We start from the raw sequence: 14763 nt of genomic DNA, 5'->3' as shown, positions 1-14763 counted from the left end.
ATGGGGTGTGTCGAAAGAAGAAAATAAAGGGAATGTTTTTAAGTTATAGGGATTCGGTTGTCTTAGTGTTAATTCCAGATTGCTAAGTTTTGTTTGTACCTTGATTTACCTTTTGTGCCAATTTGATAATGATAATGATAATGATAATTTCTAGAAATTAGTATAGAAAGTGGCCCTTTTCCCACTCTCTCTGGAGTAATAGAGTGATGGAGAAAAGTTTTAAGGTTCTGCGACATGAGGCAAATGGAGCATCGGTAAACGCTATTTTTGCTGTTACTGGACCAACTGCGGGAATTCTGCATGTTCGATCCGCTTTGGAACTACCACAGGATGATACACTTGATGGTGGTGCATTACGTGTTATAGATGAATGTTTCGATTCTGTTGCCGTTCCGGCAGATCAGTATTGGCGTGCGGCTTCACAGCATAGATCGTTATTGCACTCTGCAGAGAATGATAATAATGTTGATGACACAATAGTGCATCCTCATTCAATGTGTTCCCCTTTTACATTGGATGCTGCAGTGATGATCAGGAGACCCGACCCGATGGATATTCCTCGCTCTTTCTACTCCACTAGACTTGATGCTATCGTGCAAAGACGTTATGAAGTTAATCAAGGTGAGCTTCTTATTGCATCGGATAATCGTAGTGGATCTAGTGGAAAAATGTTTAATACGATTTCTAGAGAGGAATTGCTATCTTTTGTTGAGGCAATACCATTTTGTTATCACCGTAATCTCTACGTCATGGTGGATGAGAATTCCGCCGTAGATCCCTTTTTTGATATTGACTGTTGCCCACCCTTTGATTGGATGGAGTATGATAATAATGATAGTGAAAGTGATATTATTGAAGAAGTGGAAAAAGGGATAGGAAAAGTAAAAGAAGAAAAAGGAAACAATATTACATCTCCATCACTATCATCATTATTTCAAGTAACACCAAAAACTGTGGAACGATGGCTGAGCGAGGTATTATACTTTCTACGGGGTAAAGTGGAGTCGGCCACAGGAGCTCAATTGCAACAGTGCTTGGTGTTAACAAGCTCTGTGATTGTTCATGATGACAAGACACACAACAATGCTGATGGCCTAGAGAAAGAAAATGAGTCCTTACTCAGTACTCAAGATACCAAAATTAGTTTTCACATTCACTTTCGCCTTAACACCAATGCAGCTTTTGCCAATATACGAGAATTGCACAGTTTTATGTCTCACATTCGAGAAGAACTTGATTTATCCCTCTCTCAAGGGAAGGAGAGTAAAAATTATTCTCTTCATCTTATGTTACGTCGTTGCATCGACTTTGGGGTTTATACACGATGGCGGGCATTCCGTTTGCCTTACAACGTCAAATTACCGTCACCATCAAATTTTTCTGCTGTAGACGCATCTGTACTTGATCTGATGGTATTAGAGCTTTCACAGTTAAACATGAAAACTGTTACTCCTTCAGATAATCGCGTCGGTAGTGTAGCTCCCACTGTGGTGCACTTTATAGACATCTCTTCCTCGAAAACATTATCGTCTTTATCCCTTTGGGAGTACCAGCACCGTATGCTTAAGAAACTCTTTTTTCTCTACCGTTTCCTCTTACCTATTATACCAGGTATGACATCAATTACAGACAAGAAGCTTATTGATTTTCTATCAGCTTATTTACCATCTTTCCAAGACGGCGGTAATTCTGAAAAAAATTCACACCAAGAACTTGCGCGTACAGTTTTTGACCTTGCTTCTATTCAACGGGACAACTGTACTATAGAAAAATATGAAGAAGGAGGTGTTGCCACACTTCGTCTATTTAGAATGAGGTCTTTAAAAGATCAACATACTTCAACTGCGGTTACGGTGGAAAATCAGAACCCTTTTGCTATCCCGAGACCACCACTTCGTGATGGTGTTCGTGTGGCTATTCGTGATATTAAAATTAGGGATCTTGTGGCTGAAGTGTTTCGCTGCCTCTCTGTCAAATACGATGGTGGTGTTCGTAGAGATTATGATCGACAGGAAAAGATGACCTCACCTCTCTCTGGAAATTGTGTTAATGTGCAGTACCAGGAATGCATCCGAGCTTATTACGGCCAACAGAAACAGTCACGATTTTGTTTGAATCAAAATCGCGAGCACCGCGGAACTTACCCTCAGCTTTATCTTACCTATGGATCGATTAAACTTCGTTGCTACAGTAATGATTGTTGTAAGAGCTGTCTTGCCATAAAGTGGTCAACCGACGATGATGAACGGGTGACTGGAACCACAGCTGTGCTACTTCCTGTTGACCCTCACGGATACCCTAAATACGAGAGACTATCACAGATTCGGCGTTTGTTATTCCCACCCCTTTCGCCAGAGGAGCTGCTCAAACGTTATGGGGCCTCAGCTCTTGAAGGAGTACAGCAGCCTCAGACAGCCGAACAAACGAGAAAAGAATGATGAAAAAAAATAAGAAAAGCTAAGAGCATTATTCCAATGCTCTTTTTTTTTTTTGTTATTATCTTGCCTTTTTTTTTTTAGAAAAGTATGCAGGAAAGATGAATAAATCGGAGGATGTTGGTTGTTGCATTTCTTATGTACCCTGGGTACCGCTTTGCAGGTAGAGTCGTGCACCTTTAGATTGGTAACTGACTTGCTTCGCTTGCTCTTGTTGCACCTTTAGTTGAATGATTGTTGTTTGATTTTTTTGTGTAAACTACCAGCTCGGTTTCCCTTTCCTATTTCTGGGGAGAATGCAAACTCATCATGTTTTAATTGTTTAGTATCAGATGTTTTTTTTTTCGTTTTTTTTCACTCTTTGATATATATATATATATATATATATATATATATATATTATTTCGTAATAGGTATAACGAACACACGCGCACACGCAAATAATACGAAAGCGTCATGAAGTTTGTACTGATGGGTGCTCCCGGTTGCGGGAAGGGGACACAAAGTCCATTTCTCACCGAACGCTACGGTGTCTGCCATCTTTCGACTGGTGACATGCTTCGTGATGCTGTCGCGAGGAAGACTGAATACGGCGTGAAAGCAAAACAGATAATGGAAGCAGGTGGCCTGGTATCAGACAATGTTGTATTCGGCATACTAAAGGAGAGTATGTCAAGACCTGAGTGCAAGTATGGCTACGTCCTCGACGGTTATCCGCGTACATTGCGGCAAGCACAGTTGATGGAGGAGGCGGGCGAGCATGTGGATAAGGTCATTCAGTTTGAGACCCCGGATAATGTTATAGTCGAACGTACTAGCGGTCGATGGATTCACCGTTCGAGTGGCCGCTCATATCACGAAGCCTTCCTCCCACCAAAGGAGGCTGGCAAGGATGACATTACAGGTGAGCCGTTAATACAACGTCCTGATGACCGAAAAGAGGTTGTGGTTAAACGCCTTGCGACGTACCATAAGGAAACGGAGCCGTTGATTGAGTACTATAAGAAGAAGGGCGTGTTCGAGAGCATCGACGCCAACCGTCCGGTAGATGCGGTGCGCGAGGCGCTTAAATCCATTCTTGATCCTGTGGCAATTCGGCTCGGACTAAAGTAACGTCCCTAAGAATAGGGGAAAGGGGCGCAAGAAAAGTTAATACACTAACTTAGAGTAAGCAGAAGTAAAGAGAGCTGGATGAAGTATGGGATATGCATTCATATTAGCCATAAGGGAATTCCACTGTTTTTTTGTCGGTTTTCTTTCTTTCTATTTTTTTCTTTTTTTTTTTTTTTTTGTATATCTGTGTATCTATATATAGGTATGTTATATATCTATTATCTGTATCTATACTGCATACCTATGTATCCATATTCACCTGTATATGTTTTTACTGGTTCTTTCGTGATGAATTAATTCGGTGATACAGTAGCGGGGAAGTGTATATTCAGACGAAGAAAAAAGGAGAATGAGAGGTATTTACGCCCATGTACTGAAAGAAGGATAAATAAAGGATATATAAGAAAAATGGAGATTATATAGAAAATGGAGAGAGTTGTAAAGGGTACATGAGGGCGTCTGGTATATATATGTTTTTTTCGCTTTTTATATACATATACATATATATATATATATATATATATATTAATGTTTTTTTTTTTTGCGTTCTGGCTGTAGTAGGATTGTGCATCGACGGGATTGGTTCTTGCGGATTCTCGTGCCTTTTTTGCCCTTATTGGGACGGATACTTTCACTCTTGCTGCAATTATTGACAGCAGTGACGTTACCATTCCATCTACCGGAGGTTTGATAGACACGATAATGAAGCATGAGTTAAAAAGTCAGAACTGATTTGAGGAGAAAGGCCTTAATGTTGGTGCAGCAAATAATCATAATTCGTGTTTATATATATATTTTTTTTCTGTTTTGCCATTACGTTGATTGTTTCATGTGATGATAAAATTAATATTTCCCATTTTCTTCCCCCTTAAAAAAAAACACTGCGTTGTTTCTTTAACTCTCAGTCTCTGCTCCTGTCTCTTCTCCGGCGCACCATCCTTGTTTGCCGGAGAACTGAAATTCTGCCTGATTTACTTCATGTGCTCTTTTTTAATATTTTTACGTTCATTTTGTTATTTATATATCTTTTTTCATTTTTTTTTCTTGTATTTTTGATAGCGTCCAGTCTCTTCACCGCTTTCCATATCATAAGGCAATCTCCCTTTTTTAATTTTTATTTTTGCTTTTTTTTTGCTGGTTCCCTCTATCTCTCTCTCTCTCCCTCTCTTCATTGCTTTATACTTGAACGAGGACTTATTTAATGCAATTTTTTTTCCTCTCTTCATCCGTTTGCACAGCTTCTGCCTTTCTCGCTCACTCTTGTCATTGGTTCCCACGGCAGTAAGGTGAGTTTGTGGCCCTCCCCCACATATTAAGTTGGTGTGAGAAAAACAAACAGAAACAGTTGTTTGGCAGTCCCTGGTCCTCCAATTAAATTGTGAGAGAAAAATGCACGTGTTTCTTTTGGGTCCTCCAGGTAGTGGTAAGACGTCAATTGGAACAGTACTTAAGGAACGTTACGGTGTCTGTCATGTAACACCCAATGAGGCGGTGTCGCAAGCCGTGGAGAACAGTCGAACAGCGTTTAGCGAAAAACTTCGTCACCTCCTTAATGAGGGAAAACCTATCCCTGATTGGTTGCTGACAAGAGTGGTGGCTGAAGCCACACGGGGACCAGATTGTATCAATGGATTCCTCCTTGATGATTTCCCTAAAACGGCTGCACAGGCACAACTACTAAACGATGAAGGTGTAAAACCTGATGCCATTGTTTTACTTAATATCGCTGACCGTGTTCTTATCGATCGTTACTCAGGACGATGGGTTCATTCAGCTTCTGGGCGTATGTACCATACATTGTATAATCCCCCAAAGGTAAAGGGACGTGACGATGTTACTGGACAACCGTTGGTGCAACGAGCAGAAGATACAGAGGATGCTGTTCGGCAACGACTCGCAAAGTTTCAGCAAAACCTGAGTGAAATTAAGCTTGTTTACGAAAAGGAAGAGTTATGGCATACTGTGAATGGCTATGCAACATTAGATACTGTGGATCGCTCTATTTGCCGTGTTTTAGATCCCATTCTTGCGGCTAAACACCGTCGATTGTGGTCTACACTGTTTTCATGGAGGAAATAATTCTATCAAATGGGTTAGTGTTGTTTTAGGCAACTCATATTATTGTTATTTTGTATAAAACTATTTCTCTTTTTTCTTTCTTTCTTTCCCATTCCTTCCTTCCTTCCTTCCTTCCTTCCTTCCTTCCTTCCTTCCTTCCTTCCTTCCTTATAAGAGTAGTACCTGCAGTTTTCGTTTGCAATAATCTTGATTTCCGTTCTATAATTCTGCCTATTACGATTTTACTTTTCTTCTACATGGATTCCTCTTAGGCAAATTTATAACTCTTTTCATTTGAGTGAAAGGAACAAAAAAAAAAAAAAAGATAACAAACATAACAAATAAACATGGTTTTTTTTCTACGAAGAGCGGCTGTCAAAAAATGCACAGGAAAAGTAGTTGTTTTTGGCGCAACTTCAGTTGTAGGTCAGTCACTCTCGCTCTTATTAACACTTTGTCCACATGTAAAGGAAGTGTTCTGTTGTGGGAGTCTAAACAAAGCCATAGATGATACAATGAAAACACCCGCTCACGGTGTTGCTGTTGATCTCTCTCATATTGACACTAGCACTCTTGTTAGGGGTATCGACAATCCTTCCCATTGGGAGATTGCACTAAGTGGGGCACAATTGGTTTTGATATGCTCTGGCAATGTTTTTGATCCACCACGAGTTCATCGTGACCTCTCATTATCGGAATCTGCCCCAGAAGTTATAGTTGCAATGGAAGCGGTAGCACGAGCTGCACCAAAGGCTGTTATAGGTGTTGTATCAAGTCCCGTTAACGCTCTTGTGCCTCTCGCGAAGGAAGTGCTTGTGCGACACGGTGTTTTTGACCCACGTAAACTATTCGGTATTACAAGTCTGGATGTTGTGCGCGCGAGGACGCTAGTAGCACAAGAGTTGCAAATGAATCCTTACGACGTAAATATACCGGTTGTAGGAGGTAGAGGTGGTTTAACGGCGTGTCCACTGATAGCACAAACTGGGTTGCGAATCCCTCATGAGCGAATTATGCGTCTATCAGAAAGATTGCAGTCATATGGAGCCCCTATACCTGATAATAATAGCAATGAGACTATTTTAAAGGATGGACAGAAAACGGAAGAGAGTAAAAATAATAATTTTGACTTAGATGTAGCCCCACCTGTAGGTCTATCATTGGCGTATGCTGCGATGGAGTGGTATGTGTCTGTATTGAAGGCAATGAGAGGTGATCGTGGCATCATTGAGTGTACTTATGTAGAGTCTACGATGCGAAAGGAAACACCTTTTTTTAGTTCACGTGTTGAGCTTGGGGAAGAGGGTGTGTCGCAATTACTACCGATAGAACCGTTGACTTCGTACGAAGCAGAATTGGTGGAAGCAGCTGTCCCGCTTATTGTTGAAGATGTCGAAGCCGGAGTACGTTTTGCTTCTATGAAAACAAAAGAAGTATAAAGGTGACAGTAAACAAGTATATTGTACTTGAAACCTTTTATTTACTTCAGCATAAACTATTACTGGCTTGCAACTATACAATCGGTCAAATTCACATGGAGTTGTATCGTTTACCTACTGATGGACTACAAAAGTGGAGGAAAAAAAGGTGAGAGCTGGAGATAGTCCCTGATTACAAGGGTAATGGGTATATCTATATACATCTTTTGGGGGAATTGCCTCTATTTACTCTATTTGTCTATCAGAACATTTCTGCGTTTGTGAAATGATAATATTAGATATTATTATTATTATTATTATTATTATTATTATTATTATTATTATTATTATTATTATTATTATTATTTACTTGTTCTTGGTTTTCTTGTTTTTTCTCTTTTAATGCACCAGTGTGAAAAACCATCGTTTTTATTTTCTTCATTTTCTTATGGATGTATCACGAAAAAAGGAAAAAGAAAATCATTTACAAGATACCTATAAAAAAAACTTCCTAATAAAAAATATGCACTCCTGCGCTCCTCGCTACAGTAAGGTTGCCGTTCTTGGGGCTGCTGGCGGTATTGGTCAGCCCCTTTCTCTTCTGTTGAAGAATTCCCCATTGGTATCGGCACTCAGTTGTTACGATGTCCGCGGAGCACCAGGTACGGCAGCAGATCTTTCGCATATCTGCTCCCCTGCCAAAGTGACGGGGTACGCAAAGGAAGACATCAAGAAGGCTCTCAACGGTGTCGATGTTGTTTTGATCCCCGCCGGTGTACCACGCAAGCCAGGCATGAGCCGTGATGACCTCTTTAATACGAACGCTTCTATTGTTCGGGATCTCGTGAGTGCATGTGCCAAGGAGTGCCCCAAGGCTATCATTGGTATTATTTCAAATCCTGTCAACAGCACAGTCCCAATTGCTGCGGAAACGCTCAAGAGGGCTGCTGTGTTTGACCCTGCGCGTCTCTTTGGTGTTACAACACTCGATATTGTGCGTGCCCGGACCTTTGTGGCGGAGGCAGCTGGCAAAAGCCCATATGACGTTCATGTTCCGGTGGTTGGCGGCCACAGTGGCCCGACGATTGTGCCACTTCTTTCCCAAGCGGGCGTGCAGCTGTCGGAAAGTCAAGTGAAGGCCATCACACACCGCGTGCAATACGGTGGTGATGAGGTGGTGCAGGCAAAGGACGGCGCTGGCTCTGCCACGCTGTCGATGGCATACGCCGCCGCGGAGTGGGCCTTTTCAATCCTGAAGGCCCTCCGTGGTGACAGTGGCGTCGTGGAGTACACCTTCGTTCACACCGACGTTATGCCAGGTGTGGCGTACTTCAGTTGCGCCGTCGAGCTGGGCAAACACGGAGTTGTGAAGACGGAGAGGCCTAAGCTCAACAAATTTGAGGAAGGTTTAATGGAGAAGTGCCTCGTGGAGCTGGAGAAGAATATTGCACGTGGTACGGCATTCGGATCAAAATAGGACACGGAAGAAGGGGTCACAAAGAAAAATGCGACAAAAAATAGGATGGAATGATAGTGGAACAAAAATTCTTTTTTTTCGAATTGGCTCGTGCGAGCATAGCAAAGATACAAAGGAAATATTTTATTTGAACAGAAGAGAGAAAAGAAATAAATAAAAAACGGAAAATGATTTCTTCAAAGCGTCTTGCATAGTAGGTTGTGGTGAAAATACGTGCGACTTGGGTAAAACGGATATAAATGGAAAGAAAGGCTACGTATTTGTTTTGTTTTTTATTTTCGTAAAAGAATAAAGGAAAGGAAGGGTGCGCTTGTGTCTGTGTGTGTGTGTACCTGCGTGGTCATGTTAGGAAAAGGCAAAAAAAATGTTTTTCATGATATTTGTTCCTTTTTTTAGTGTTTTGTTTTTGCAACCTAATTTTCTTAAACGATCTTTGGTTTTTTTCATCTTCATCTTCTGAAAGATAATATTATCTGCCCAATCTGGCATTTCTCTTATTTGGAGTATTATTATTATTATTAATTGTTTCAAGGTTTTCCTCCACCTCTTTCGATGTATTACATCTCAACACGCCTATTTATATATGCAGTGAACCTTATTTTTCTTGTTGTCCTACTTCTGCCATTTTCCTCGCATGGAAAGACGACTATCCATCTTGTGCCACACACGCATGATGACGTGGGATGGCTGAAGACGGTGGAGGAGTATGAGTACGGCCTCAACAACAGCATCCAGGATGCGAATGTGAATGGCATTATCTCGAGTGTGGTTGGTGGGCTTTTGTTGGACCCCCGGAGACGGTTTACCTACGTTGAGATTGGCTTCTTCTCGCGTTGGTGGGCGGAGCAGTCGACCGCCACGCGTGCTGCCGTGCGTGGACTCGTCGCCGACGGCCGCCTGCAGTTCGCCAACGGGGGTTGGACGATGCACGACGAGGCGACCACGCACGTGATCGACATGATCGACGAGACAACGTTGGGGCACCGCTGGCTGCTCCGCGAGCTCAACACCGTCCCCCGCGTAGGCTGGCAGCTGGACCCCTTCGGGCACAGCGCCACACAGGCGGCGATCCTCACAGCACGCGCCGGTCTCATCGCCACGTATTTTGCCCGCGTTGACTATCAGGACTACCGTTTCCGCGCCGTTACAGGCAGACGACAGTTCTGGTGGCAGCCAAGTCCCTCACTCCCAAAACTACGCATCTTTGCAGAAATTAATCTTCGAGAAACTTACTGCCCACCACCAGACTTCTCCTGGGACATAATAAACTACAATTCATATTCAGATTCCACAACATGCTCAAAAACTATTGTGGAAGATAAGGAATCTCAGTGCTACAATGTCCCACTCATATTAGAGCGATTTAAAGCAGAAGTACGACGTAATATGAAGGAAACAAAAGGCGAACACATTATGTGGACTATGGGTTGCGATTTCACCTACTTTGCAAGTGATTTATGGTATAATAATATGGATAAGTTGATTAAAATAGTCAACGATGATGGAGAATTTTCAGTGCGCTACTCCACACCATACGAATATACACTTGCAAAGTTAGAGGAAGCGCAAAAAGGTATTGTGTATGATATTAAGAGGGATGATTTCTTTCCATATGCGAGTGCCCCACATCAGTTTTGGACAGGCTACTTTACATCACGCCCTACTTTAAAGCGACTTATACGTAAAATAAGTAGTTATTGGATCGCTGCACGACAAGTGGAGTTCTTTGGGGGGATTCCTTCAGGTGAACTACCGTTGATAAGTGATGCCCTTGGTATTGTACAACATCACGATGCTGTTACAGGCACTGCGAAACAACATGTTACATTTGATTATATTAAGAAACTAACCAAAGGTTATGAAGATGATTTGGTAAATCGTTTACGCCGAGCATTTGCATCTGAGCCTTTTAATATTTCTAATGTACAACACTGTCTTTATCAAATGTTTCGGTGTGTCCTGCAACAGCTGTAGGACTTGCAAAGCATGGTGATGCGGTCACTGTAATTGTTTGGAACGGAAATGCTCATCCCGTCAGAAATAGTGTTATAAAGATTCCCGTTCCGATACCTAACGTGTTTGTAACTGGTAATGGTATTCGTCGATATAGTGTGTTTGAATCTTCTGTGGAGGTTGGTGATTATTCTAATAAAAATTTGGATTGGCTACCCTATACACTTGCGATAAACCTACAATTGAAGCGTTTTGCAGTCTTGAAGCTTGTCAGACTTTCTTCTTTATCCTTTGTTGGACCTGTTAAATCCCCATTGTTAGCGCACATCCAAAAATTACAGTCAGTGACGGAAGTATCTAATGATGCCCTTATCTTAACCTTTGGTAATAATGGCTTGCTTGAGCGTATCACTGTGCGAGAAACTGGCCAAACCGTAAAAGTGGTACAAGATTGGTGCTACTATAAAAGTAATCAAGGTGACAGAATATCCCTTGTGTCAGGTGGTGCGTATCTTATGCGTCCTGTAACCAGCAGCACATGCGAGCCCATTACAAAATCTCCAGTGAAGGTGAATCTTGTGGACTCAACTTTTGGGGTTGTGGAGCAGCACTTTGGTGACACTCTTGTGCAACGAATGACACTTCGTGGAGATGTCGTAGATCTGGAGTTTACTTCCTTTGGTATTCCAATCGATGATCAATTTGGTCGTGAACTGGTTGTACGATTTCGCACATCTGTTGAGAATGGAGATGTATTTTATACCGACAGTAACGGACGTGAGATGCAGAAGCGACGCATTGACTATCGCAGTGATTATCCCTTTTACAAACGGAACCTGTGGCTGGAAATTACTACCCAGTGACAGCGTTGATTTTTATTAATGATACAGAGTCACAGTTCAGTGTCTTTCCAGATGCTGCAATGGGCGGAACAAGTCTTCAAAATGGTGAGGTGCTTCTCACGGTGCATCGGCGCCTTCTTAATGATGATTCAAAGGGAGTGGAAGAACCACTAAACGAAACCGAATTCGTCACGAGTTATGAAAATTGTCCCCGAAGTAGACGTAATCGTGAGTGTGGTCGTCATTACGGCCCACCATTGCATGTACGTGGCACATTGACTTTTGCGGTGACAAAAAGTGGTCCAACAGCCATGCGTCGTGTACGTGAGCAACAGGATGAAAAGTACTATGCACCACTTGTATTGTATTCTTCGTCATCATATTTTTCTTCTCGAAAAAAGACTTACACTGAAATTGACTTTGGAGCGACTTTACATCCAAGCCTGCAGATTCTTACAATGCAACTTTTTGACAATCAAACGCTTCTCTTACGTCTGGGACATCGCTACGCCATTGGTGAGGATCCTGAACGTTCTGTGAATGTTGAAGTGCAGTTGTCAGCGCTAATTACTAATGTACCAGGGTGTACCGTTGTTAGTATCGATGAGGTTTCGCTTACAACAATTGAAGTGGTGAAAAAAAATGTAAGTACCGTGAATATAAGCCCAATGGACATCCGCACCTTTATCTACCATCTAGAATCACGAAAATAGTATGATAGAATGAGAAGAAAAAGGATTGTACATAAGAGGATCCATTACAGGCTGGCATGAAACTGAATCTAGTAAGCTGGAAAAAAAAAACAAGTGTAAGAAGATATATCCACAAACACGGACACGAAACAATAATAATAATAATAGTAATAAACATCATCATCATAGCAATAATAGAGTAATAGCAATAATAATAATAATAATAATAATAATAATAATAATAATAATAATAATAATAGTAATAAACATCATCATCATAGCAATAATAGAGTAATAGCAATAATAATAATAATAATCATCATCATCATCATCATAATAATAATAATAATAATTATTATTATTATTATTATTATTATTATTATTATTATTATTATTTTGTATATTTGGACGGGACGCATTATCTTGACCTTTTTCCTTTTCCGTTTTGTTTCTATAGCAGTGACCTTAAAAAAAAGATAGATATATATATATAGAACAAAAATCCAGCTGATGGTTGTAGTGGAATGTGCAGATCTTACAGTGGAGTTGCAGCGCCTGCATCTCTCCGTTACCAATACTCTGGAGAATAATATGAAGCCATGTTCAAGGCAAATAGAGCCTCCATTACTCTTTTTAGATGCCGCTCAAACATATTCTGCTATTTTGGAAAAATGTGAGGTGGCATTGTCTACTATACCTGACGGTTATTATACAACTCTCTATGAGGCAGCTCGTGTAGGTGTACTTCTCCTGTCTGCCACAGATGATGCCAGAGATGGTGATGGGATCGAAATTAGTTCAACTATGTCCGCATGTGATTATGTTATTGCGGGTATTGAGCGTTTCTCTCTTTTATTGCCTTCTGGAAGACCGCTAGAGGCCCAAATACATGAAGAGATCCTCAATATGGTAGGCTTACTAGGGTATACAGCTGCACAATGGCACTCACAGGAACGCGCCATTACATCTTCAGCTTCACTAGTTATGCATGATAATGATAATAGTTCATCATCTACACATAGACAGCGAGTACGAATAGACAATTACTTTCGTTGTGCACGGTCACTAATGGAGCGGGGTTCATTCACTTGTAGAGATGCAGAAAATCTTCTTTCTTCCTCTTCAGCTTCTTACGGTGGTACACTACAAAGATTTTTTCTTCATACCCTACAGGAGGAATTCACACTCATGCGGCATCTCGCAAGTGGTGCACACATTGCTTTGAGCACTGGTGGAGTGGATGATACCTGTACTACTGAAGTTAATGAAAAATGCGTCAATTGTTTATCCTCAAATGGTTTTTTTTTCTATCTTCCTCTTCCTTTGTCATGGAACAACAACTCTATACGACATGGGCGAAGTGCATCAACGGCCTCCGGTTTCTCTACGGGATGTACAACGCCACGTTCACGTCATGATGGGGAAGAACATGGATGGCAGTTGCGCAGTAGTGGTGGTAGACGCAACGTTGTTATGAATAGACATAAATGCAAAAGTGGTACTTCTATAGAATGGGCTATGACAGTTTTGGAATCACTTAGTACAGGAACCAATTCTTCGCAGGATCAATATGATAACACGTCTGATTTTGTGGATTTTATTGGAGATGTAGTAAGTGTGTGCGCTATTGTGGTATTACCCTTTCTTACCGAGCAGCTGGAGTCTTTAGAATTACTACAGCAAGATATTTCATGCCTACCTGGTCTTCAAGAAAGACAGAATATTTTACAATATGCTTCTGATGATATGGTAAAGCTCAGAAAATATATTAATGTAGTGGAAAACTTTCTCTCTCATTGGGACCCTTCATTTGTTAGACCACGCATTTCACCAGCTGTAACAACGGATGCAGCATCGCACCCATCGTTGGGGTTGGTTGTAAAGGAAAAGGAAGAAAAAGAAGACTGCACTAAAGAAGATATAGTTGGTACATCATTATCACCATTAGCACCACCATCGACAGTAGTAGCCACCACAGTAAAAGAGAAAAAACAGGACGATGAGATACAATGGAAGTCTGTGGCACCGTCATTAACAGCTCATCTCGCTTTAAATACACACAGTAATGGTACAATGTCTTGGTCGCAGGTCGTATCACTTGCCACTGAAATGAAGCATTTCCATGAGACAGAGTTGGCAGAAATGTGGAGTCATTGGGTACGAATGCGTGGAGAAACAATAACATTAGCCAATGAGGTAGTACGTATGCAGAAACGTTGTGATGTTTTGCTCGAGGTAAAGACACTTCTACTCCAAACAAGTGAATCTACTGCAGTGAATTTGCAGCAAAAGTGGGATGAGCAACTCTGTCAACGTGAAAGGGATCTTCAGGAAGCTATTGCCAACAGTAATCAGGATTAAAGGTATTTGGGGCTTTTTTCTTCTTCAATGATTTGAGTTGGCGACGACGATAGGGTGTCCTTTTTGTTGTTGTTGTTCTCTTTATCATTACTAGTCAGTGATGTCGTGGTGTTGAATTATGAGGGTGATACCTTTTTATTTTCTCTTTTTGCTTATGGTTTTTTTTTTGTGTTGATTTCACCCACCCACTCGAACACTCATTTTTTTTTTGTTTTTATGTTCCTCCTTCATCTCCCTTTTTTTTTCGTTTTTTCTCTCTTTCTTGCTTGCTTTTTCTTTTCAACTGGTGCATTCACTTGCAATTTCGCAAGAGGTTTTTGATATTTTGTTTCTATCCTCTTTTTCTCTGTTTTCTTATTATTGTTATTACTATTATTTACAACAATTTGCATATTGGGTAACTACACAAGATCA

The 14763-nt window shown here is 41.1% G+C and overlaps 8 protein-coding genes across 8 annotated transcripts; all 8 read left to right on the top strand.

Annotated features, from left to right (window-relative positions):
• Positions 1–206: 206 nt before the first annotated feature.
• LSM04_002596 (uncharacterized protein) lies at positions 207–2438 on the top strand (the record flags this gene model as incomplete). Its single annotated transcript, XM_067336548.1, has 1 exon — positions 207–2438. The coding sequence occupies one exon, from the start codon at positions 207–209 to the stop codon at positions 2436–2438; it is 2232 nt and encodes a 743-aa protein (XP_067192429.1).
• A 453-nt stretch (positions 2439–2891) lies between these two features.
• LSM04_002092 (adenylate kinase) lies at positions 2892–3548 on the top strand (the record flags this gene model as incomplete). Its single annotated transcript, XM_067336547.1, has 1 exon — positions 2892–3548. The coding sequence occupies one exon, from the start codon at positions 2892–2894 to the stop codon at positions 3546–3548; it is 657 nt and encodes a 218-aa protein (XP_067192404.1).
• A 1389-nt stretch (positions 3549–4937) lies between these two features.
• Positions 4938–5627, top strand: LSM04_002384 (adenylate kinase; the record flags this gene model as incomplete). The annotated part of the gene is made up of 1 exon (XM_067336544.1): positions 4938–5627. One exon carries the CDS (start codon positions 4938–4940, stop codon positions 5625–5627), a length of 690 nt encoding a protein of 229 aa, XP_067192417.1.
• A 326-nt stretch (positions 5628–5953) lies between these two features.
• On the top strand, positions 5954–7045 carry LSM04_005760 (Lactate/malate dehydrogenase; the record flags this gene model as incomplete). The annotated part of the gene is made up of 1 exon (XM_067336543.1): positions 5954–7045. One exon carries the CDS (start codon positions 5954–5956, stop codon positions 7043–7045), a length of 1092 nt encoding a protein of 363 aa, XP_067192590.1.
• Positions 7046–7547: 502 nt separating this feature from the next.
• Positions 7548–8501, top strand: LSM04_006281 (Lactate/malate dehydrogenase; the record flags this gene model as incomplete). Its single annotated transcript, XM_067336542.1, has 1 exon — positions 7548–8501. One exon carries the CDS (start codon positions 7548–7550, stop codon positions 8499–8501), a length of 954 nt encoding a protein of 317 aa, XP_067192621.1.
• A 552-nt stretch (positions 8502–9053) lies between these two features.
• Positions 9054–11317, top strand: LSM04_008999 (Glycosyl hydrolase family 38; the record flags this gene model as incomplete). Its single annotated transcript, XM_067336541.1, has 2 exons — positions 9054–10424; positions 10487–11317. 2 exons carry the CDS (start codon positions 9054–9056, stop codon positions 11315–11317), a joined length of 2202 nt encoding a protein of 733 aa, XP_067192776.1.
• A 59-nt stretch (positions 11318–11376) lies between these two features.
• Positions 11377–12009, top strand: LSM04_003446 (Glycosyl hydrolases family 38; the record flags this gene model as incomplete). Its single annotated transcript, XM_067336540.1, has 1 exon — positions 11377–12009. One exon carries the CDS (start codon positions 11377–11379, stop codon positions 12007–12009), a length of 633 nt encoding a protein of 210 aa, XP_067192481.1.
• Positions 12010–12498: 489 nt separating this feature from the next.
• LSM04_001734 (uncharacterized protein) lies at positions 12499–14349 on the top strand (the record flags this gene model as incomplete). Its single annotated transcript, XM_067336539.1, has 1 exon — positions 12499–14349. One exon carries the CDS (start codon positions 12499–12501, stop codon positions 14347–14349), a length of 1851 nt encoding a protein of 616 aa, XP_067192382.1.
• Between the last annotated feature and the right edge of the window lie 414 nt (positions 14350–14763).

This window comes from Trypanosoma melophagium (assembly GCF_022059095.1).
Source record: "Trypanosoma melophagium isolate St. Kilda chromosome Unknown ctg2segment0, whole genome shotgun sequence".
Lineage (NCBI taxonomy): Eukaryota > Euglenozoa > Kinetoplastea > Trypanosomatida > Trypanosomatidae > Trypanosoma > Trypanosoma melophagium.
This window is presented reverse-complemented; position numbering and strand designations above follow the sequence as displayed.